Source organism: Oncorhynchus mykiss, chromosome 1 (assembly GCF_013265735.2).
Source record: "Oncorhynchus mykiss isolate Arlee chromosome 1, USDA_OmykA_1.1, whole genome shotgun sequence".
NCBI lineage: Eukaryota > Metazoa > Chordata > Actinopteri > Salmoniformes > Salmonidae > Oncorhynchus > Oncorhynchus mykiss.
The window spans coordinates 76545545-76569149 of NC_048565.1; the positions used below are offsets into that span (position 1 = coordinate 76545545).

General features: G+C 44.3%; 1 protein-coding gene across 2 annotated transcripts in view; it reads left to right on the forward strand.

Moving 5' to 3' along the window:
- The window catches only part of LOC110529657 (ryanodine receptor 2), a 92189-nt gene that overhangs the window by 13670 nt on the left and 54914 nt on the right, over window positions 1-23605 (forward strand). For both annotated transcript variants that reach the window (XM_021612105.2, XM_036985673.1), the window contains 29 exons: window positions 24-183; window positions 956-1103; window positions 1301-1509; window positions 1684-1858; window positions 1956-2164; window positions 4534-4856; window positions 5001-5115; window positions 6314-6474; window positions 6643-6802; window positions 7023-7109; window positions 7317-7543; window positions 7764-8652; window positions 8799-8999; window positions 11365-11470; window positions 16402-16545; window positions 16660-16936; window positions 17170-17284; window positions 17376-17508; window positions 17688-17791; window positions 17986-18121; window positions 18234-18420; window positions 20337-20445; window positions 20805-20925; window positions 21224-21393; window positions 21793-22013; window positions 22201-22291; window positions 22404-22544; window positions 22865-23028; window positions 23489-23567. In XM_021612105.2, the coding sequence (XP_021467780.2) occupies window positions 24-183; window positions 956-1103; window positions 1301-1509; window positions 1684-1858; window positions 1956-2164; window positions 4534-4856; window positions 5001-5115; window positions 6314-6474; window positions 6643-6802; window positions 7023-7109; window positions 7317-7543; window positions 7764-8652; window positions 8799-8999; window positions 11365-11470; window positions 16402-16545; window positions 16660-16936; window positions 17170-17284; window positions 17376-17508; window positions 17688-17791; window positions 17986-18121; window positions 18234-18420; window positions 20337-20445; window positions 20805-20925; window positions 21224-21393; window positions 21793-22013; window positions 22201-22291; window positions 22404-22544; window positions 22865-23028; window positions 23489-23567 (5362 nt within the window). The remainder of the gene's footprint in view (window positions 1-23; window positions 184-955; window positions 1104-1300; window positions 1510-1683; window positions 1859-1955; window positions 2165-4533; window positions 4857-5000; window positions 5116-6313; window positions 6475-6642; window positions 6803-7022; window positions 7110-7316; window positions 7544-7763; window positions 8653-8798; window positions 9000-11364; window positions 11471-16401; window positions 16546-16659; window positions 16937-17169; window positions 17285-17375; window positions 17509-17687; window positions 17792-17985; window positions 18122-18233; window positions 18421-20336; window positions 20446-20804; window positions 20926-21223; window positions 21394-21792; window positions 22014-22200; window positions 22292-22403; window positions 22545-22864; window positions 23029-23488; window positions 23568-23605) is intronic.

Sequence of the window (23605 nt, forward strand, 5' to 3'; positions counted from 1 at the left end):
TGAACCTTTCCTCTCCTGTCTAGGTATGAGATGCCTAGTGGGTACAGACCAGCCCCGGTTGACCTGAGCCACATCATCCTGAGTCCTGCCCAGGAGGTGGTGGTGGAGCTGCTGGCTGAGAACGATCACAACGTGTGGGCCAGGGACCGGATCAGGCAGGGCTGGACCTACAGCTCACACCAGGTAGGCTTTGATACAAGGGTAGACCTAGCCAAACTACAATAGCAGAATTAATGAAATATCTGCTTTACCAAGCGCCTTGAAATAGAAATCCATAAAAATGTTAGCTGGTCTTTTGATAGTGGTAAACCTGGTTTGTTATTTTGGATGAGAAGATCTTCCTGATATGTCTTGATGAAGGATTTGAAGGAGCAGACTAGTTTGGTCTGTACAGTGAGTGTACAAAACATTAAGAACACCTTCCAAATATTGAGTTGCACCACCTTTTGCCCTTAGTACAGCCTCAATTTGTCTGGGCATGGATTCTACAAGGTGTCGAAAGCATTCCACGGGGATGCTGACCCATGTTGACTCCAATTCTTCCCACAGTTGTGTCAAGTTGGTTGGATGTCCTTTGGGTGGTGGACCGTTGTTGATACACACAAGAAACTGTTATGTAAAAAACCCAGTAGCGTTGCAGTTCTTGACACACTCAAACCGGTGCGCATGGCACCTACTACCATACTCCATTCAAAGGCACTTAAATATTTTGTCCTGCCCATTCACCCTCAGAATGGCACACATACACAATCCATGTCTCAATTGTCTCAAGGTTTGAAAATCATTCTTTAACCTGTCTTCTCCCCTTCTTCTACACTGATTGAAGTGGATTTAACAAGTGACATCAATAAGGGATCATAGCTTTCCTGGATTCACCTGGTCAGTCTAATGTTTTGTACACTCAGTAGTAATATAGCAGTAATGAGTGCTAATTCTTTCTCTCTGTTTTGTCTAGGATGTGAAGGCCAAGCGGAGCCCACACCTGGTGCCCTACAGCCTGCTGGATGAGAGGAGCAGACAATCTGGCAGAGACGGTGTGAGGGAGGCTGTGTGCACCCTGCTGGGCTACGGCTACAGTCTGGAGCCCCTGGACCAGGACAGAGGTATGGATGATTTCACGTTCCACTTTAGCAATGGTTTTAATCATTATTATAATCGTATATACCTCTAATAATTATTCAAAGGTTATTTTAATGTGCTGTGTGGTGGAAAATTTGTCATGCTATCCCGTGTTTTACTGCTTAAAGAATTGTCTCGTTATATGCTAGTATTTCTGCGCTGTTACTCCTTTGGATTTCAGCTGTGATGCCAGACCCATGTCACACAGTGGCTGAGAAGTTCAGGGTCTTCAGGGCAGACAAGTTGTATGCTGTGACCAGGGGGAAGTGGTACTTTGAGTTTGAGGCGGTGACGGCAGGGGACATGAGGGTAGGCTGGGCTCGTCCCCACTGCCCACCGAATGGGGAACTCGGATCAGACATGCAGGCTTTTGTGTTTGACGGCTCCAAGGTGAGAAGTCTGAAATGACTACTGGTGACATGCTGTAATCAATAATATTGTTTAGGATACATAGATAAGCTCCCACCGTTAGAAGCGAGTCATGGATTGGACATTACACACAGCTAGGCGTGTAGCCATTGGTAAGTTCTCTTGCAATTGCTCACTTCTGTCTCTCACACACAGGCCCAGTGGTGTCACCGGGGAGATGAGCCCCTGGGTCGGCCCTGGCAGAGTGGTGATGTGGTGGGCTGTATGGTTGACATGGGTGAATGCACCATGATGGTCACTCTCAATGGAGAGGTGCTTTTGAACGACCGCGGATCAGAGCTGGCTGCCAAGGACTTTGACATCAACCAGGGTTTGTTAATTTGGTCAATCTCTTCAACCTCATAAACACCAACTTAATGTGTTGACCTGTTGGTTTTCCCTCCTTCCCCTGTTCCTGTCGTTGCTAGGCTTCCTCCCTGTGTGTAGTCTCGGGGTGAACCAGAAGGCCAGGCTGAATCTGGGTCGTGACGTGGCCTCATTGTGTTACTTCACAGAGTGTGGCCTACAGGAAGGTTATAAGCCATTTGCTGTAAACATGGCCAGAGACCCAGCCCTGTGGATGAGCTGGAGACAACCACAGTTCATCCCTGTACAGACAGACCATGATAGCATACAGGTTAGTCACCACACATCCACAAGCCAACCTGACCTGAACCAGGGGGTATACTACAAAGCAGGATCAATGAGTTAGCCGGCTAACTTTGGTAAACAACCAGAAATAACTATTGATTTGATTGGGGCTGACCCCATTTAGTCGACTGGACGATTGTTTGATCGATAGGCTGTTGGTCGACCCAGGTTTTTTTTTTTTTGAGCAGTCTAAAATATGTATTTTTTTTTATGGCACATGAGACACCTGTCTTATTCACGCCTGTCTCAGTGGACTTTAAAACCTCTTATGGATCAGGTCAGTGGGATCGATTTGACAACATCCGGTGAAATGGCAGAGCGCAAAATGTAAAAAAAACTATTAGAAATATTTAACTTTCATACATTCACAAGTGCAATACATCAAATGAAAGCTTAACTTCTTGTTAATCTAGCCACCATATCAGATTTCAAAAAGGCCAAACGGCGAAAGCAAACCATGCGATTATCTGAGGACAGCACCGCATCAAACAAATACATGACAATCATATTTCAACACGCCAGGCGCGACACAAAACTCAGAAATAACATATAATTCATGCCTTACCTTTGAAGATCTTCTTCTGTTGGCACTCCAATATGTCCCATAAAAATCACAAATGGTCCTTTTGTTCGATTAATTCCTTCGTTATATCCCCAAAATGTAAATTTATTTGGCGCGTTTGATTCAGAAAAACACCGGTTCCAACTTGCCCAGCATGACTGCAAAATATCTAATAAGTTACCTGTAAACTTTGTCCAAACATTTCAAACAACTTTCCTAATCCAATTTTAAGTATTTTAAAACGTAAATAATCAATCAAATTTAAGACGGGATAAACTGTGTTCAATAGAGGATAAAAATGAATGTGGAGCGAGCTTCAGGTCACTCGCCCCAAACAAAAGAGTACACTTGGTTGTACACCCAGAAAGGAAAGGGCTACTTCTTCACTACTCAAAGGAAAAACATCAACCAATTTCTAAAAACTCTTGACATCTGTGGGAAGCCATAGGAACTGCAAGCATATTTCTATTAGGCTTGCCATAGGAAACCAATGGAAAACAGATTGACCTCAGAAAATGTTTTTCCCTGGATGGATTGTGCTCGGGGTTTCGCCTGCCAAATCAGTTCTGTTATACTCAGACATTATTCAAACAGTTTTAGAAACTTCAGAGTGTTTTCTATCCATGCATATCCTCCTGAGTAGCAGGCAGTTTACTCTGGGCACACCTTTCATCCGGATGTGAAAATACCACCCCCTATCCCAGAGAGGTTTTAAACCTTGCGCAAATGGCCTACAGCTGTGTCTGTCTGGAGCTCACTGGAAGAGAAACTCTGAGGGCACAGAATATTTTATGCAATGTTGCAAGTTTGCTAGCAGGAGCTTCAGGCCTGACCAAAGTTAATAGTTGATACAATGTTTCAAGTTCCGTGCAGACCCTCCATGCGTAGCCAATGTGATTCATAGCATGTTTATTTTTATCAGGTTATTTTCAACCTGCAGGCTGCAATGTTTTTATTTGTTGGCTTTATGTAGGCTATTTTTACATAGATGGGAATAGAAGTTACTTTTAGAATTGTGATTAACCACATGATAATGATGTTGAAATACAAAGACTATTATAAATTAAATGAAACTGTTCCACAAAAATGTTCATATAAAAGTTATAACTGGTACGCAGATCAGTAGAAATGGTAAGATAAATTGACACTCCAAATGGAAAAGGTTGCCGTCCCCTGGTGTTGCTTATTAGGAGCGTAACAGCAGGAGCGTAACAGCAGAATCTGCAAAAGCCAGCAGCAGTGGGAGGAACAGTTTTTTTCTCTTCTTTTTAGGCTATCTTGATCTCTGGCTCCCTCAAGTCATTTGTGTGTCTTAATTATTTAATCACTGTGTGCTTAAAGCATCAGACTTTCTCAGTAGCCTACATATAGTTGATTTTATTAAAACACATAGGGTGTGTCTATATAGGGAAAAATACACGTTTTAAACAATTTGACCAATCGATTGGTCGAAAGAACAGATGATTCTAGGTCAACCAAGATTTTTTGGGGTTGGGGACAGCCCTAGATTTGATACCTACTGACTAAAGTTAAACTTAAATACTGTATATGTTTGGTTTTTCAGTCAATTAGACCATGCCCATTTCAAGCTTATCTTTCTAAAAAATTGAAAGTTATTTCAGAATATTTATAAAGTCATTGATCTTGCTTTGTAGTATACCCCTCGTACTGTATGGGTCCATCGCTCGACTACAAGCATGTGCAAGGGAGTTTAATCTTACCATTATATTTAGTAGCATAGGTCTTATTGTAGAAATGTGAGTATAATTCTATAAGTTGTCTTGTTTTACAAGGTGACAAGAATCACTGGGTCCACTGAGAGCCCACCGTGCCTAAAGGTAACACAGAGGTCATTGGGGCCCCAGAGTTGTGGCAGTGACATGGGGTTCTACAGACTCAGTATGCCTATAGAGTGTGCTGAGGCCTTCTCCAGACCAGTAGGGGCTACTCTACCTATCAGCAGCAGTGTCTCCACAGCCAGGAAAGACCTGCAGGAGTTTGAGGTGGACTCTGACTTTGAGATGCTGCTGAAATCAGCTCATGTTTACACTGGCTCCAGGGATGAGCTTAACCACAAGGACTACAGCCATGATAAAACATCCAAACTCAAACAACGGTAGGGAAAAGAGACCAGGCTATGACAAACAATACATATACTGTATAATGGTTTGGGAACATTTTCAGGGGGAATAATGCTCACATTTAAGGGTGTTGATATGCATTTTTAAATAAAAGTAAATCTGTGTATGTGTGCTCCTAGGTTCATGTTGAAGAAACCCAAACCAGAGTTGAACAAAAGCCACTCATCTGCTCGTCTACTGCAGGAGGTCCATGCTGACAAAGATGACTATGACCATCTGGCCCAGTCCACTACGGTAATACTCTTCAACTATTTTTACCCATTTCAGACAGAATATGTGGTATACTACCTGTACAAAAATATAAGGCAATGTTTATATGATTCCCTTTCAAACAGCCCCTTATGAACCACTTTCTTGCAGGTATACCTCTTTAATAATAATAACTTTATTTGTGTAGCGCTTTTCAATACAGGTAACAAAGTGATTCACATTATAAAACAATACAATAAAATAAAAAATACTAACAAAGAAACAAAAACAAAAGGAGAAAAAAAGATATGTAATTAAAATCATACATTGAAATCAAGCATCTTCATAAAAGTGTCTTCAGCAGGGAGATAAAAAGAGGCACTGAATCTGCAAGCCTGCTCTCCTCTGGCAGACCATTTCAAAGTCTAGGGGCCCTAATGGAAAATGACAGGTCTCCTTTAGTTTTCACACAGGCCTAGAGGTGTCACCAGGTTGGTGAGCCCCTGGGTTGGCCCTGGCATAGTGGTGAAGTGGTGGGCTGTATGGTTGACATGAGAGAATGCATCATGTCATGGTTAACAGTGCCCTGCCAGAGGATCTCAGGCAGTGTCCTGGCTCGTAGGGAGATAACATCTGAGATATAGGATGGAGCTAAACCAAGCCTAGCCTTAAACGTGATTAATAACATTTTAAAATATATTCTAAAAGTGACTGGTAGTATAGAGCAGCTAAAATAAGTGTGATATGGTTAAATTACCTGGTGCCTGTTAAAAGCAGAGCAGCAGCGTTTTTAACTAATTGTAGACGTTACAGTAATCCTGGTGTGAGGAAATCAGTGACTGAGTGACTTTTATACATATCAGTGGGTAACTGGCAAATTGGGAGGGATGGGGGATGGGTGTTGTTAAACCATGGAGTCTGTTTGCATTTGAAATTAGGGAGGTGTTAAACAATGAAAGTGTTAATGAATTTACCTGCAGAAAGCAGAGAACCATTCACACAGCCCCGATAGCTGTATTTTGGTAACCGGGTCTGTCAAAATTCAGGAATCATGACTGTCTTTAGGTGGGTATTATTTTTCCATGTTTTTTCCCCCTACCGCTTTCAGATGTACAAATGGTAAAAAGAAGCAGGCATGGTAAAATAGTTCGATTTTTGTCTGTGTATGAAACGGGTAAAGATAGCAAAGTCAATTGAGGGCATTTGATAAGGAAAATCAGTAACTCCCTGTAATCTTCCACAGTACTATTACTCAGTGAGGGTGTTACCTGGTCAGGACCCCTCCACTGTCTGGGTGGGCTGGGTCACCTCTGACTTCCACCAGCACCAGCTGACCTTTGACCTGGAAAAGATCCGCACAGTGACCGTCACCCTCGGAAATGACATGGGCAAGGTCCATGAGAGGTCGGTTCAATAAGGGACAAAGCAACGTCATTTTGTGTCTACATTTTCTCTAGACATGTTTTGATCATAATGTTTAAAAAATGTTTTACAGTCACTGTATTATTATTACAATAATGCTTTCAGGCGAAAGTTAGATTTTGACATTCCCACCTAATTTCTGTATGTCAGTGTGAAACGTAGTAACTGCTACATGGTGTGCGCCGGAGAGAGCACAGGCCTGGGGCAGAGCAGGAGGAGTGCAGGCCTGGCCATAGGCTGTCTGATAGACACCACCACTGGTCTGCTAACATTCAGCTCCAACGGCATGGAGCTGGGGACCTTTTTTCAGGTAAAGTCAACTGTTAAAGGCAACTAACAATGTTGCAAAGACAATGTTGCTGTGACAAAGAGAAGGCTCCCAAGCAAATACATATTAGTCATTAGTATTTAATGTGAATTTGTGTTTTTATCAATAGGTTGATTTGTAAAGAGAAGTTCCTACCAGTTGGGATATGATAGAATGTGTCTCTGAGCTATTCTTATTAACTGACCAAACTGCTATCAACCAGGTGGAGCCCAGCACTAGGCTGTTTCCTGCAGTCTTTGCCAAGGCCAACAGCTCCAATGTGTTCCAGTTTGAGCTAGGGCGTGTAAAGGTAACCTAAATGCTTTATTCATTGGTCACACTGTGATGACTCTCTCAGTTTGTCCAATTTCAAATGTGTTGTTTACATTCCCCAATGCATGTCCATACTGTAAAAAAAAAAATCTATATATATATTACCATAATGGCCCTGCTACTGCATCCACAGGGCTACTTAACATTGTCATGAATGAAAAACCCTGTGTTATTCTCTGTTCAGAACATGCTGCCCCTGTCAGCGGGTCTGTTCAGGAGCCAGAGGAGGAATGCTATGCCCCAGTGTCCCCCCAGGCTGCAGGTGCAGGTGCTGTCGCCCATCCTTTGGACCCGTGTACCAGACCACACCCTGAGGGTGCAGGCTGCCCACCCTGAAGACCGCCTCGGCTGGAGGGTCCAGTGCTTAGAGCCCCTGCAGGTCATGACCCTGCTCATCCCAGAGGAGAACAGGTCAGAGGTCAAAGGTCATATTTACTAATGCCTCAAAGCTTTCCAGGAGGAACGTATTGAGTCAGGAATGAATTTACTGTCAAAGCAAAGACACATTGTAACATTGCACTTAAAAATAAATAAAGTTGCACACTCTAAATATGCTCCCAACAATTTAATGGGTAAACCTGAGCTTTTTTTACATTGCATTTAGGTCATACTATCTATCTCTCCCCTGTAGGTGTGTGGACATCCTGGAACTCTCTGAGTTAGGTGACCTTCTGTCTTTCCATCACCACACCCTGCTCCTCTACTCTGCCCTCTGTGCTCTGGGCAATACTCGTGTGGGCCACGCTCTCTGCAGCCACCTGGACCAATCACAGCTCCTCTATGCCATCCAGAGCCCCCGCCTCCCCGGGCCGCTCCGCTCCGCCTTCTACCACCTCCTGGGCCAGGTGCACCTCAACACCCACGCCACGGCCCGCCTCGCTATGAACCACGAGTACATCGTCCCCATGACGGAGCAGACCAGGGCCATCACCCTCTACCCCAGCCCCAGGGCTAGTCGAAGCCCCCAGTGGGTTCCCAGAATGGGCCTCAGCACCTCCCTCAGACCCCGGATGCACTTCACCTCCCCCTGCTTCATCAGAGGAGATGGCATGGGAGTCAATGGTGATACCTGTGGTGATGGCGTGGTTGCGACTGGGGAAGGCATCCATATAGACAGCCCAGAGATCCCACTGGAACTTCTGAAGGACCTGACAGGGAAGATGCTGACTGAGGCTGTGTGGGCTGTGGGGCAGGGTGTGAGGGATCCTGAAGGGGGCAGCATTGAGCTGCTGCTGGTGCCCCTAATTCGACTGTTCCACACCCTGCTGGTGATGGGGTTGTTTCGGGACGAGGACCTAGGGAAAGTACTGACACTGATCGAGCCTGGAGTCTTCTCCCGACCTGCAGATTGTTCCCAAGAAGAGGAGGAGGAGCAGGAAGAGGAAGAGCAGGAGGATGAAAATGTGCCAGATAGTGATAGGGAAAGTGTGGAGAGGGAGGCGGATAAAAGGAGGAAAATTCCAAAGCTTCCAACAAAAGGACTGCTACAGATGAAGCTACCAGAAGCTGTCAAACTTGAGGTACAATTTAGGAAGAAATACCTTGATTTTGGATCTGATGTTTTCCTTTGTGGTACATGATCTGTCTTCTTTGTCAATGGAAAAATTGAATGACTTGACATGAGCTCACACCCCTGACCTGGATGTTCCTGTCCCTCTCTGTTCAGATCTGCCACCTGTTCCAATACCTGTGTGACTGTCAGGTGCGTCACAGGGTGGAGGCGGTGGTGGCCTTCTCAGACACTTTCGTGGGGTACCTGCAGGAGAACCAGCGCTTCCGCTACAATGAGGTGATGCAGGCTCTCCACATGTCTGCTGCCCTCACCGCCCGCAAGACCAAGGAGTTCCGCTCCCCACCACAAGAACAGGTCAGGGGTCAGAGAGGAGACTGCTGAGGGAAATATACACATCTGGTCTAAGTGGCTAAGATTATTGGAGGAATTAAATAACTTGAATACAAAATAGACACAGAGAGAGACTTTTTGTTCAAATCAAATCAAATTTTTTGTCACATGCGCTGAATAACGTTGTCACGATCGTCGTATGGAGTAGACCAAAGCGCAGCGTGGTTAGAATACATTCTTCTTTATTAATGAAGACCGCGAAGAACACTTAAACAAAAAAACGAATAAGACGACCGTGACCACTATATAAACAATGTTCTAACATGCAACATAACATAGACAATAACCCACGAAATACCCAAAGAAGATGGCTGCCTAAATATGGTTCCCAATCAGAGACAACGATAAACACCTGCCTCTAATTGAGAACCAATCTAGGCAACCATAGACCAACATAAACACCTAGATGATAACAACCCCATAAATCTACAAAAAACCCTAGACAGTACAAACCCTAGAATAAAACAAAAACACATATCACCCATGTCACATCCTGACCTAACCAAAATAATAAAGAAAACAAAGAATACTAAGGTCAGGGCGTAACAAACGTGAAATGCTTACTTACAAGCCATTAACCAACAATGCAGTTCAAGAAATAGAGTTAAGAAAATATTTACTAAATAAAATAAAATAAAAAGTAACACAATAAAATGACATAAGAATAAGGAGGCTATATACAGGGGGTACCGGAACCGAGTCAATGTGTGGAGGTACAGGTTAGTTGAGATAATTTGTACATGTAGGTAGCGGTAAAGTGACTATGCAAAGATAATAAACAGTGAGTAGCAGCAGTGTAAAAACAAGGGTGGGGGGGGGCTAATGTAAATAGTTGGGGTGGCCATTTGATTAATTGTTCAGCAGTCTTATAGCTTGGGGGTAGAAGCTGTTAAGTAGCCTTTTGGACAATAGACTTGGCGCTCCTGTACCACTTGCCGTGGAATAGCAGAGAGAACTGTCTGACTTGGGTGACTGGAGTCTTTGACAATTTTTTGGGGCCTTCCTCTCACACGGCTAGTATATAGGTCATGGATGGCAGGAAGCTTGGCCCCAGTGATGTACTGGGCCATACGCACTACCTTCTGTAGTGCGTTACAGTCGGATGCCGAGCAGTTGCCATACCAGGCAACCGGTCAGGACGCTCTTGATGGTGTAGCTGTAGAACTTTTTGAGGATCTGAGGACCCATGACAAATCTTTTCAGTAATTTGAGAGGGAAAGGGTGTTGTTGTGCCCTCTTCACAACTGTCTTGGTGTGTTTGGACCATGATAGTTTGTTGATGTGGACACCAAGCAACTTGAAACTCTCGACCCCCTCCACTACAGGCCCCTCGATGTTAATGGGGGCCTGTTCGACCCTCCTTTTCCTATAGTCCACGATCAGCTCCTTTGTCTTGCTCACATTGAGGGAGAGGTTGTTTACCTGGCACCAAACTGACAGGTCTCTGACCTCCTCCCTATAGGCTGTCTTATCGTTGTTGGTGATCAGGCCTACCACTGTTGTGTCGTCAGCCAACTTAATAATGGTTTTGGAGTCGTGCTTGGCCACGCAGTCGTGGGTGAACAGGAGGGGACTAAGCACGCACCCCTGAGTAGCTCCAGTGTTGAGGATCAGCATGGCAGGTATGTTGGGCCGCCACCAGGTGGTAAGGGTAGCCAACGTCTGGAAGTCCAGGATCCATTTGCAGAGGGAGGTGTTTAGTCCCAGGGTCCTTAGCTTAGTGATGAACTTTGTGGGCACCATGGTGTTGAACACTGAGCTGTAGTCAATGAAGAGCATTCTCACATACAGAAGGTGTTCCTTTTGTCCAGGTGAGAATGGGCAGTGTGGAGTGCAATTAAGATTGCGTTATCTGTTTGATCTGTTTGAGAGGTATGCGAATTGGAGTGGGTCTATGGTTTCTGGCATGATGGTGTTGATGTGAACCATGGCCAACCTTTTCAAAGCACTTCATGGCTACTGACGTGAATGCTATGGGGTGGTAGTCATTTAGGCAGAGGGACTATGATTGTCTGCTTGAAACATGTAGGTATTACAGTTACATGTAGGTATTACAGACTCGGTCAGGGAGAGGTTGAAAATGTCAGTGAAGACACTTGCCAGTCCTGGTAATCCGTCTGGCCCTGCGGCCTTGTTGACCTGTTTAAAGGTCTTGCTCACGCCGGCTATGGAGAGCTTGATCACACAGTCGTCCAGAAGAGCTGGTGCTCTCATGCAGGGGGGCAGTTGTAGTTCATAGTTGTGTCTATGTCCATAAAGTGTAAAATGATATAATACGATCTTTATCTACTGGAACATTACTGTATCTCCTCTACTCCCATCCACTCAGATCAACATGTTACTGGGCTTCAGAGAGGAGCAGGGGGACTGTCCCTGTCCAGAGGACATCAGAGAGCAGCTGGTGGACTTCCACCAGGACCTCATGACTCACTGTGGTAGGTACCAGATCAATCTAGACTACTGTACTCCTGTCCTCATGACTCACTGTGGTAGGTACCAGATCAGTCTAGACTACTGTACTCCTGTCCTCATGACTCACTGTGGTAGGTACCAGATCAGTCTAGACTACTGTACTCCTGTCCTCATGACTCGCTGTGGTAGGTCATAGAGAATAACCTGAACAGGTGGGGTGTCATACAACAGCGTAAGCTTGTGTAAGAGAGCATACAGTTCCTAACTTGTCCTACTATTCTTTCTAGAGACAGGGCATGGTATGGTACCTCCTGGGTTTTTTGTTTTTTACATGCATTTCTCCAAAGCTATATACAATGTTCTGTTGGTTGGCTTACTACAGTGGCAAGAAAAAGCATGTGAACCCTTTTGAATTACCTGGAATTCTGCATAAATTGGTCATACAATTTAATCTGATCTTCATCTAAGTCACAACAATAGACAAATGCAGTGTGAATAAATTATTAACACACAAATTCTTGTATTTTTCTTGTCTATATTGAATACATCATTTAAACGTTCACAGTGTAGGTTGGAAAAAGTATGTGAACCCCTAGGCTAATGACTTCTCCAAAAGCTAATTAGAGTCAGGAGTCAGCTAACCTGGAGTCCAATCAATGAGACAAGATTGGAGATGTTGGTTAGAGCTGCCCTGCCCTATAAAAAACACTCACCATTTTTGTTTGTTATTCACAAGAAGCATTGCCTGTTGTGAACCATGCCTTGAAGAAAATAGATATCAAAGGACCTAAGATTAAGAATTGTTGACTTGCATAATGATGGAAATGGTTACAAAAGTATCTCTAAAAGCTTGATCTTCATCAGTCCACGGTAAGACAAATTGTCTACAAATGGAGAAAGTTCTGCACTGTTGCTACTTTCCCTAGGAGTGGCCATCCTGCAAAGACGACTGCAAGAGCACAGTGCAGAATGCTAAATGAAGTTAAGAAGAATCCTAGAATGTCAGCTAAAGACTTACAGAAATCTCTGGGACATGCTAACACTTCTGTTGACGAGTATACGATACATAAAGCACTAAACAAGAATGATGATCATGGGAGGACACCACGGAAGAAGCCACTGTTGTCCAAAAAAACCCATTGCTGTACATTTGAAGTTCGCAAAAGAGCACCTGGATGTTCCACAGCACTACTGGCAAATTATTCTGTGGACAGATGAAACTGCAGTTGAGTTGTTTGGAAGGAACACACAACACTATGTGAGTAGAAAAAAGGCACAGCACACCAACATCAAAACCTCCTCCCCACTGTAAAGTATAGTGGCGGGAGCATCATGGTTTGGGGCTGCTTTGCTGCCTCAGGGCCTGGACAGCTTGCTATCGTTGATGGAGAAATGTATTCCCAAGTTTATCAAGACATTTTGCAGGATAATGTAAGGCTATCTGTCCAGCAATTGAAGCTCAACAGAAGTTGGGTGATGCAACATGACAATGACATTTAAAACACAGAAGTAAATCAACAGTAGGCTTCAACAGAAGAAAATACGCCTTCTGGAGTGGCCCAGTCAGAGTCCTGATCTCAACCTGATTGAGATGCTATGGCATATGACCTCAAAAGAGCGGTTAAATAATTTTGCTTAACTAATACAGAGGAATGGCCCAAAATTCCTCCTGACCGTTGTGCAGGTTTGAGCCACAACTACAAAAAATGTTTGGTTCTGTCACGATTGTCGTAATGAATGGACCAAGGCGCAGTGTGCGTAGAGTTCCACATCTTTTAATAAATCAAACAAACCGTGACGCTACTGGTGTGCACACAGGCAACTAACTGTAGACAAGATCCCACAAACACAATGGGGAAACTGGCTACCTAAATATGATCCCCAATCAGAGACAACGATAAACAACTGTCTCTGATTGGAACGCATACCAGGCCAACATAAACCATTAATTACCTAGATGACTCACCCTAGTCACTATCACGCCCCAACCAACATAGAGAATAAACAGCTCTCTATGGTCAGGGCGTGACAGGTTCACGTTATTGCTGCAAAAAGGAGGGTGAACCAGTTATTAAATCCAAAGGGTCACATACTTTTCCCACCCTGCACTGTGGTTGTTTACACAGTGTGTTCAATAAAGACATGAAAATGTATAATTGTTATTTTTAATTTTTCTTAGGGGTGGATCAGCTTAATATTGCGGAAAGATTGTTGCTTCCGTCAATGTAATTATCTGCATAATTTCAATCCCCCATATATATTATTTTGTAAATATATATACATACACATATGCATACATATACACATACCTATATAGACATATATTTTTTTAAATATACCTTTATTATTCCTCGCAAACCCTACCACCCTTCCCCCAATTGGAGTAAACTAATAAACAATAACACTTCGGCTTCTATCTTCAGTGTATACATCTTATACACATTTTACAGACACAATGTGTTTTAAAAAATTATATTTAGTTTGTTTTTAGTCCTTCGTCTATTTCTGATATCCATCTAGTTGATTTCTATTTGTAACTGTGCTATATCACAGAATTTCTGAACCTATATACAGACCCCATATGTTTTACATTGGTTATCTTGTTATTAGTCCCACCCTTCAGCTCCATTCAACCCCTCACATCTATCTCAACACCATCCATTTGGGATTTCTATTTGCCTGTGCTGTGATGCTTGATAAAAGTACTGAACCTTACTATTCTCACAGCTTCTACAGATTGTAAATGAAAAATAAACATTTTTGCTAAAATAATTATTATATTATTGATTGATTGACTATGACTTTTCAAATCACCCAGTATTGCTATCTGCAGCGTTAGTTCTAGGCAAATGTTGCAATTCTTCAGCCATTCCTGGACCTGTGACCAAAAACGAGCTACATATGGACAATACCAAAATAAATGATCCAATTTACTATGCCTCACAGCAAAATCTGCAGAGCTGGGAAGATTTTATCCCCCACATATACACTGCTTAAAAAAATAAAGGGAACACTAAAATAACACTTCCTAGATCTGAATGAATGAAATATTCTTATTAAATACTTTTTTCTTTACATAGTTGAATGTGCTGACAACAAAATCACACAAAAATTATGAATGGAAATCAAATTTATCAACCCATGGAGGTATGGATTTGGAGTCACACTCAAAATTAAAGTGGAAAACCACACTACAGGTTGATCCAACTTTGATGTAATGTCCTTAAAACAAGTCAAAATGAGGCTCAGTAGTGTGTGTGGCCTCCATGTGCCTGTATGACCTCCCTACAACGCCTGGGCATGCTCCTGATGAGGTTGCGGATGGTCTCCTGAGGGATCTCCTCCCAGACCTGGACTAAAGCATCCGCCAACTCCTGGACAGTCTGTGGTACAACGTGGCATTGGTGGATGGAGCGAGACATGATGTCCCAGATGTGCTCAATTGGATTCAGGTCTGGGGAACGGGCGGGCCAGTCCATATTATCAATGCCTTCCTCTTGCAGGAACTGCTGACACACTCCAGCCACATGAGGTCTTGCATTGTCTTGCATTAGGAGGAACCCAGGGCCAACCGCACCAGCATATGGTCTCACAAGGGGTCTGAGGATCTCATCTCGGTACCTAATGGCAGTCAGGCTACCTCTGGCGAGCACATTGAGGGCTGTGCGGCCCCCCCAAAGAAATGCCACCCCACACCATGACTAACCCACCGCCAAACCGGTCATGCTGGAGGATGTTGCAGGCAGCAGAACGTTCTCCACGGCATCTCCAGACTCTGTCACGTCTGTCACATGTGCTCAGTGTGAACCTGCTTTCATCTGTGAAGAGCACAGGGCGCCAGTGGCGAATTTGCCAATCTTGGTGTTCTCTGGCAAATGCCAAACGTCCTGCACGGTGTTGGGCTGTAAGCACAACCCCCACCTATGGACGTCGGGCCCTCATACCACCCTCATAGAGTCTGTTTTTGACCGTTTGAGCAGACACATGCACATTTGTGGCCTGCTGGAGGTAATTTTGCAGGGCTCTGGCAGTGCTCCTCCTGCTCCTCCTTGCACAAAGGCGGAGGTAGCGGTCCTGCTGCTGGGTTGTTGCCCTCCTACGTCCTCCTCCACGTCTCCTGATGTACTGTCCTGTCTCTTGGTAGCGCCTCCATGCTCTGGACACTACGCTGACAGACACAGCAAACCTTCTTGCCTCAGCTCGCATTGATGTGCCATCCTGGATGAGCTGCACTACCTGAGCCACTTGTGTGGGTTGTAGACTCCGTCTCATGCTACCATTAGAGTGAAAGCACCGCCAGCATTCAAAAGTGACCAAAACATCAGCCAGGAAGCATAGGAACTGAGAAGTAGTCTGTGGTCACCACCTGCAGAACCACTCCTTTATTGGGGGTGTCTTGCTAATTGCCTATAATTTCCACCTGTTGTCTATTCCATTTGCACAACAGCATGTGAAATGTATTGTCAATCAGTGTTGCTTCCTAAGTGGACAGTTTGATTTCACAGAAGTGTTATTGACTTGGAGTTACATTGTGTTGTTTAAGTGTTCCCTTTATTTTTTTGAGCAGTGTATAACATTCTATTGGTTGCAATAATTTAGTAATAGTAATTTAAATGGAAAAATTTGAAGTTTTAAATCCGCCGTTGTTTTGTGTATCAATTCATAAACCATGTGCCATGGAATAGGTACATTGAAAATCTCTAACCAACTATTTTGCAATTTATATGGCACAGCTGTCAGTTTTTTGGTCCTTAAATTAAATTGGTATATGTTTTTATTTATCACACTTTTTATCACAACGTGTAATTCTTTGTGTGTTATTAGTTTAAGCAGAGTGTGTTTGTCTATTGTTGTGACTTAGATGAAGATCAGATCAAATTTGATGACAAATCTATGCAGAAATCCAGGTAATTCCAAAGGGTTCGCATATTGTTTCTTGTCACTCGATGTGCAGGAATTGAAGTTGACCATGATACAGAGGTTGTGGAGGATTCCAATCGCTCCATCAAAGATCGTCTCTTCAGCTTGGTTGGGAGAGTAATCAGCTTGAAGATGAGATCTGCCGATCCTGAAGAGGAAGACAGAGCACAGAATACCAGTGAGCCAAGCTCCACAACGGGGGTGGATCTTACGACACAACATTAAGGATGATTTTTTATATGGTCAAGCTAGAAGTAGGCTACTAACATTGGTCATTGTCTCTCCCCCATAGTGACTCTTCAGCAGCTCATCTCTGACACGGTGGTGCGCTGGGCCCAGGAGTGTGTGATAGAGAACCCAGCTCTGGTCAGGGCCATGTTCTCTCTGTTGAACCGGCAGTACGAGGGCTTGAGGGGCCAGATGGGCACTCCCCTCCACAAGGCCTACACCATCAGCCAGGTGTCAGTGGAGGACACCATGGCCTTGCTGGCCTCTCTGGTGCAGATTCGCTCTCTGCTCAGCGTTCGCATGGGCAAGGAGGAGGAGAGACTCATGATCCGGGGACTGGGGTACGAATGGAGAACAACTGCTAGTTCTCTGCTAGCTCTACTCTTGCCTCTACATAAATTCCAAGCTAACCCATGTCTTGATTCATAATACAAGCTGTGGAAATGTTCAAATGTAATTCAATTTACTTCTAAAAATGTGATTGCAACATTGAGCCCAAAAACACATTCATAATATCTGTTCACCAATCTTCAGCCCTGGCGCTGAACCCCTCCATTGTTTATTTCCTGTGCAGAGACATAATGAACAATAAGGTGTTCTACCAGCACCCCAACCTGATGAGGGCTTTGGGGATGCACGAGACAGTCATGGAGGTGATGGTGAACGTCCTGGGGGAGGGAGAGTCCAAGGTGAGACTGATGTGATATGTATCGAAAAATAAGGAACGTGTCCATTGTAAGAAATGGAATTAGGTGTGAATTGTTCTCTCTGCTTCTTTAGGATATCACCTTTCCTAAGATGGTGGCCCATTGCTGTCGCTTCCTTTGTTACTTCTGTCGCATCAGTAGGCACAATCAGGGATCCATGTTCGAGCACCTCAGCTACCTGTTGGATAATAGCAGTGTTGGCCTAGGTGAGCTGTGGAAGACTATATGATTACTATCAACAGTAACTTGAAATGTCATTCTCTCTGCATCTTTCCCAGTGTCAGCAACAGCAAATCAGCAACACTGTAAGCCTTATACTTATTATTATTTTTTTATTTATTTATTATCCCAGTGAGGATTTAAATATGTTTAGTACTCTCCTTAGCATCTCCGTCCATGCGGGGAGCCACCCCTCTGGACGTGGCAGCTGCCTCTGTCATGGACAACAATGAGCTGGCCCTGGCCCTGAGGGAACCAGACCTGGAAAAAGTGAGAAAGATCTGTCCCTCCTTCTTTATCTCCCTCAATCTTTTTTTCTGTCCCTGACTGCATACAGTATGTTATCCTCTTAAGTCTGTTCAGCTCTCTCCTTTATTCTCTCTCTCTCTCTCGCTCTCTCTCTCTCTCTCTCTGTCTCTGTCTCTGTCTCTGTCTCTGTCTCTGTCCTCTGTGTCTCTCTGCAGGTGGTGCAGTACTTGGCAGGCTGTGGTCTACAGAGTTGTCCCATGCTGGTGTCTAAAGGCTACCCTGACATTGGTTGGAACCCTGTGGAGGGGGAACGCTACCTGGACTTCCTACGCTTTGCTGTCTTCTGCAACGGTAACCTGTTACAACTGACTATACAGATACTCTAACTGTAGATGTAGTTCATGACTGGTAACAGCTAGACTACAGAGTAAAATTAGGCTAATAATCAGTTGATTCCTGACAGGGGAGAGTGTGGAGGAGAATGCCTACTCGGTGGTGAGGCTGCTGATTCGCCATCCGGAGTGTTTTGGCCCCGCCCTGCGAGGTGAGGGTGGCGATGGTCTCCTGGCAGCCATGGAGGAAGCCATCAGGATCTCAGAGGACCTGACTATGGACGGACCCTCCACAACCTACGAGTCCAACAGAACACTGTGAGTTAGAAAGGGAACACTGGAATAACAAGTCTTTGCCCTAGTAACCAGTGACTTTTGGTTTTTCCTACTGGTCAGCCAGAAGATAGGCTTCCCCACACACAATTAGAAGACAAATACTATAAATACTGTATATACAGTGCCTTGCGAAAGTATTCGCCCCCCTTGAACTTTGCGACCTTTGCCACATTTCAGGCTTCAAACATAAAGATATAAAACTGTATTTTTGTGAAGAATCAACAACAAGTGGGACACAATCATGAAGTGGAATGACATTTATTGGATATTTCAAACTTTTTTAACAAATCAAAAACTGAAAAATTGGGCGTGCAAAATTATTCAGCCCCCTTAAGTTAATACTTTGTAGCGCCACCTTTTGCTGCGATTACAGCTGTAAGTCGCTTGGGGTATGTCTCTATCAGTTTTGCACATCGAGAGACTGAACATTTTTCCCATTCCTCCTTGCAAAACAGCTCGAGCTCAGTGAGGTTGGATGGAGAGCATTTGTGAACAGCAGTTTTCAGTTCTTTCCACAGATTCTCGATTGGATTCAGGTCTGGACTTTGACTTGGCCATTCTAACACCTGGATATGTTTATTTTTGAACCATTCCATTGTAGATTTTGCTTTATGTTTTGGATCATTGTCTTGTTGGAAGACAAATCTCCGTCCCAGTCTCAGGTCTTTTGCAGACTCCATCAGGTTTTCTTCCAGAATGGTCCTGTATTTGGCTCCATCCATCTTCCCATCAATTTTAACCATCTTCCCTGTCCCTGCTGAAGAAAAGCAGGCCCAAACCATGATGCCGCCACCACTATGTTTGACAGTGGGGATGGTGTGAGCTGTGTTGCTTTTACGCCAAACATAACGTTTTGCATTGTTGCCAAAAAGTTCAATTTTGGTTTCATCTGACCAGAGCACCTTCTTCCACATGTTTGGTGTGTCTCCCAGGTGGCTTGTGGCAAACTTTAAACAACACTTTTTATGGATATCTTTAAGAAATGGCTTTCTTCTTGCCACTCTTCCATAAAGGCCAGATGTGTGCAATATACAACTGGTTGTTGTCCTATGGACAGAGTCTCCCACCTCAGCTGTAGATCTCTGCAGTTCATCCAGAGTGATCATGGGCCTCTTGGCTGCATCTCTGATCAGTCTTCTCCTTGTATGAGCTGAAAGTTTAGAGGGACGGCCAGGTCTTGGTAGATTTGCAGTGGTCTGATACTCCTTCCATTTCAATATTATCGCTTGCACAGTGCTCCTTGGGATGTTTAAAGCTTGGGAAATCTTTTTGTATCCAAATCCGGCTTTAAACTTCTTCACAACAGTATCTCGGACCTGCCTGGTGTGTTCCTTGTTCTTCATGATGCTCTCCGCGCTTTTAACGGACCTCTGAGACTATCACAGTGCAGGTGCATTTATATGGAGACTTGATTACACACAGGTGGATTGTATTTATCATCATTAGTCATTTAGGTCAACATTGGATCATTCAGAGATCCTCACTGAACTTCTGGAGAGAGTTGGCTGCACTGAAAGTAAAGGGGCTGAATAAATTTGCACGCCCAATTTTTCAGTTTTTGATTTGTTAAAAAGTTTGAAATATCCAATAAATGTCGTTCCACTTCATGATTGTGTCCCACTTGTTGTTGATTCTTCACAAAAAAATACAGTTTTAAATCTTTATGTTTGAAGCCTGAAATGTGGCAAAAGGTCGTAAAGTTCAAGGGGGCCGAATACTTTCGCAAGGCACTGTATATATATACTATATTGTATGTACTGTAATTCTATGACCGTCCCCTCTTCAGCTTGATTCAATAAGGCATCCAGTTATGTCAACTGACCTTTAAACATGAGTAAAATCATTATGTTGCACAGCACCTGAGTCATGTAAACGCTTCTCTCTCCCCGCCCACACAGGAACGTGCTGCAGGATGAGGAGGATGACATAATCCACATGGGCCACTCCATCATGACCTTCTACTCCGCCCTCATCGACCTGCTGGGCCGCTGTGCCCCGGAGATGCACGTTAGTCTGTTTCACCTCCTGATGGGACCCTGTCAATAGTCCGATAGACTAGTGCTCTAATGTAGGACTAGAAAAAGCTCCCCTGGGGCTACATTGATTGGCCATGCAGTGATTGACACTGCAAAATAATCCAAACCTTATGGGTTAAGAAGCTTTATTTGTGTCTGTGTCATATGTGTACCTCTGGCAACTGTGTCATTTGTGTCATGTGTCTGTCATATGCTGCACATTACCTGACAGCGAGATCATTTGACGTTGGCTGTTTCTCTAAAGTCTTTGAAGACATTGGAATGAATGGCAAAGCTTAAGAATTAAAGACCAATAAAGCTGATGACTTTGACTTGATTATGTTTGTCCAGCTGATCCAAGCTGGGAAGGGCGAGGCCATCCGTATCCGGGCCATCCTGAGGTCCCTCATCCCCATCCAGGACCTGGAGGGAGTCATCGGCATCCCCTTCCAAATCCCCTCTCTAGCAAAAGGTCAGTCCTCTGTGAGAAGTCACTATAGTCTTATGTGGTTGTAAACCGAATCTTTGCAGCTTGTACAGTACTGTTTTTTTTTTTGTTGTTTTTTTTACAGATAAGTTTGTTCTAGTCTCATCCTCACGCTGGTGCTTTCTCTGTTATATGGTAGCAATTAGCCTGGGGTTAAGTTGGCTCAAGTTTTGAGACGGCTCGCCAAGCATGTATTACAGAACCACCATCATTTAAAATTAGCCAAAATATAATGTGGTGAAATGATTGTCCAAATCTCCTTCTGTGCTTGTCATTTATCCAGATGGCACAGTAGTCGAACCAGACCCATCCACTGTGTTCTGCCCGGACCACAAGGCAGCCATGGTGCTGTTCCTGGACCGTGTATACGGCATTGAGGACCAGAACTTCCTTCTCCACCTGCTGGAAGTGGGCTTCCTGCCAGACCTGCAGGCTGTGGCCTCCCTGGACACAGTGAGGGAGACATTGACCATACTGACACAGCACCACTGGAATGATCCACTGTTATGGACCTGAGGGACCTACAGGAATGCCCACTGGAGTGATTCACTAGAACCCCCATTCGAGTGTTCAGCCACTGCACATTGTGGGACACAGAGTGTGACTATCACATCACAAGGATTATCCTGTAACTCAAATGACGTGCAACATTAATACATTCATGAGATTTGAGTTAGGGTTAGTGTTGGAGATCTAGGCTTTGTAGTGTCTACTAACAAACACGTGGGGCAGTGTTACTTTACCCACTGCATATTTCCTCACTCATTCACTCCCCCTTCCACTCATTCTTACTAGTCTTCAATGTCCTATCTATGTAAACAAAATGTCACCTGGCTGCTCCTCTCCCTGCAGACTGATCTGAGTGCCACAGACATGGCCCTGGCACTGAACAGGTACCTGTGTACAGCAGTGCTGCCCCTGCTCACTAAGTGCTCCAGCCTGTTCTCTGGGACAGAGGGCCAGGGGCCGCTGGTGGATGCTCTCCTCCAGGCCGTCTACCGCCTGTCCAGGGCCCTCAGCCTCACCAAGGCCCAGAGAGACGCCATCGAGGACTGCATGCTGGCCATATGCAGGTGGGGACATGGAAGAACTAATATAATTATAGTCACTCCACACAGCTCACTTCTCTCCTCTATCACTTGCACACCATGTCTACCATAGAGGCAGAACGGGAGCAGTTATTTAGAATCAGATATAATTCAAAAGGAATTGTCGGTGCATACTCTATTTCTGTGTATGTGTTTCTGCTTGTGTCCTTAGCAAGCTCAGGCCGTCCATGATGCAACCTCTACTCCGACGGCTTGTTTTTGATGTGCCCCTTCTGACAATCCACACTAAAATACCACTCAAGGTTAGTTATATAATAGTAGCCACACACCTACACAGGCCATGTAATGTATGTGTGTGTTTGGACATGTACGACATTTCTGAAGAAATGTACTTTCGCCACTCCCTCCTTCCAGCTGTTGACCAATCACTATGAGCAGAGCTGGAAGTACTACTGTCTGATTGGAGGTTTGGGGCACTTGGGTTCCGCCTCAGAGGAGGAGCTTCACCTCTCCAGGAAGCTGTTCTGGGGAGTGTTCAATGCTCTGTCCAGGAAGGTACAGTTGGACCAACTCTTCAGCATGTCTCAAAACAACCATTTGATATTAACAAAGCTAATGGAATGAGTGTAAGCAATAGCCTGCAATGGGAGCTCTCAAAAGCCTATTTGAAGGATAAGTCATATTGTAATTGGATCACTTCACATCTATAAACATCTATTGGATATGGGAAGGGGCATGGGGTTTGTTTTCAGACCAAGCTTTAATGCTACTGCCCACACTAACCCACCCAGTCTATGATTTATATTACGTATGTCTTTTCCCGTGTAGCCCCAAGGCATGTGTTTGTTCATCTCCCTGTCTCCTCTCCTAAACAGCACTATGACGCTGAGCTCTCCAAGCTGGCTCTGCAGTGTCTGGCAGCTACAGCTGGAGCCCTCCCTCCTGACCACACGGACCCTGGCTGTGTAGCCTGGATTGAGAGACACCCCTCCATGGACGCACAGGGACACTTTGACCCCCAGCCTGTAGACACCTCCAAGTGAGCCTGTGGCTAGAACCTTAGTGATACCATTATTCATCTCCTCTCTTGTGGAAATGCTCTTTAAATATATATATAAAATAATTAAGTGGGTGCTTACATTTGTCCTATTTCACACATGTGAATTGGACATTTGCATATATTACTTCCCCTGAGAGTGGGGTCAGAGCCAGGGATCAGCCATTATTGATGGCGACCCTGGCACAATTAGGGTTAAGTGCTTTGCTCAAGAGCACATCGACAGATTTTTCACCTAGTCGTCTCTGGGATTTGAACCAACGACCCTTCGGTTACTGGCCCAATGCTCTTAACTGCTAGGCTACCTGTCGCGCTCCTAACTGCTAGGCTACCTGTCGCCCTCTATATATATTATAAAATATATATGTCCATTTAAAGAGCATTTTATATATTATATTGTTCTGATATGTGTTATAAAGTTATTATCTTTTCCCGTTATTAGTGTGTCAGTACCAGAGAAACTGGAATTCGTGGTGAATAAATATGCAGAACACACCCATGAGAAGTGGTCAATGGACAAGGTAACTGAGCTTTGAGTTTACTATGAGTATATTAGTTT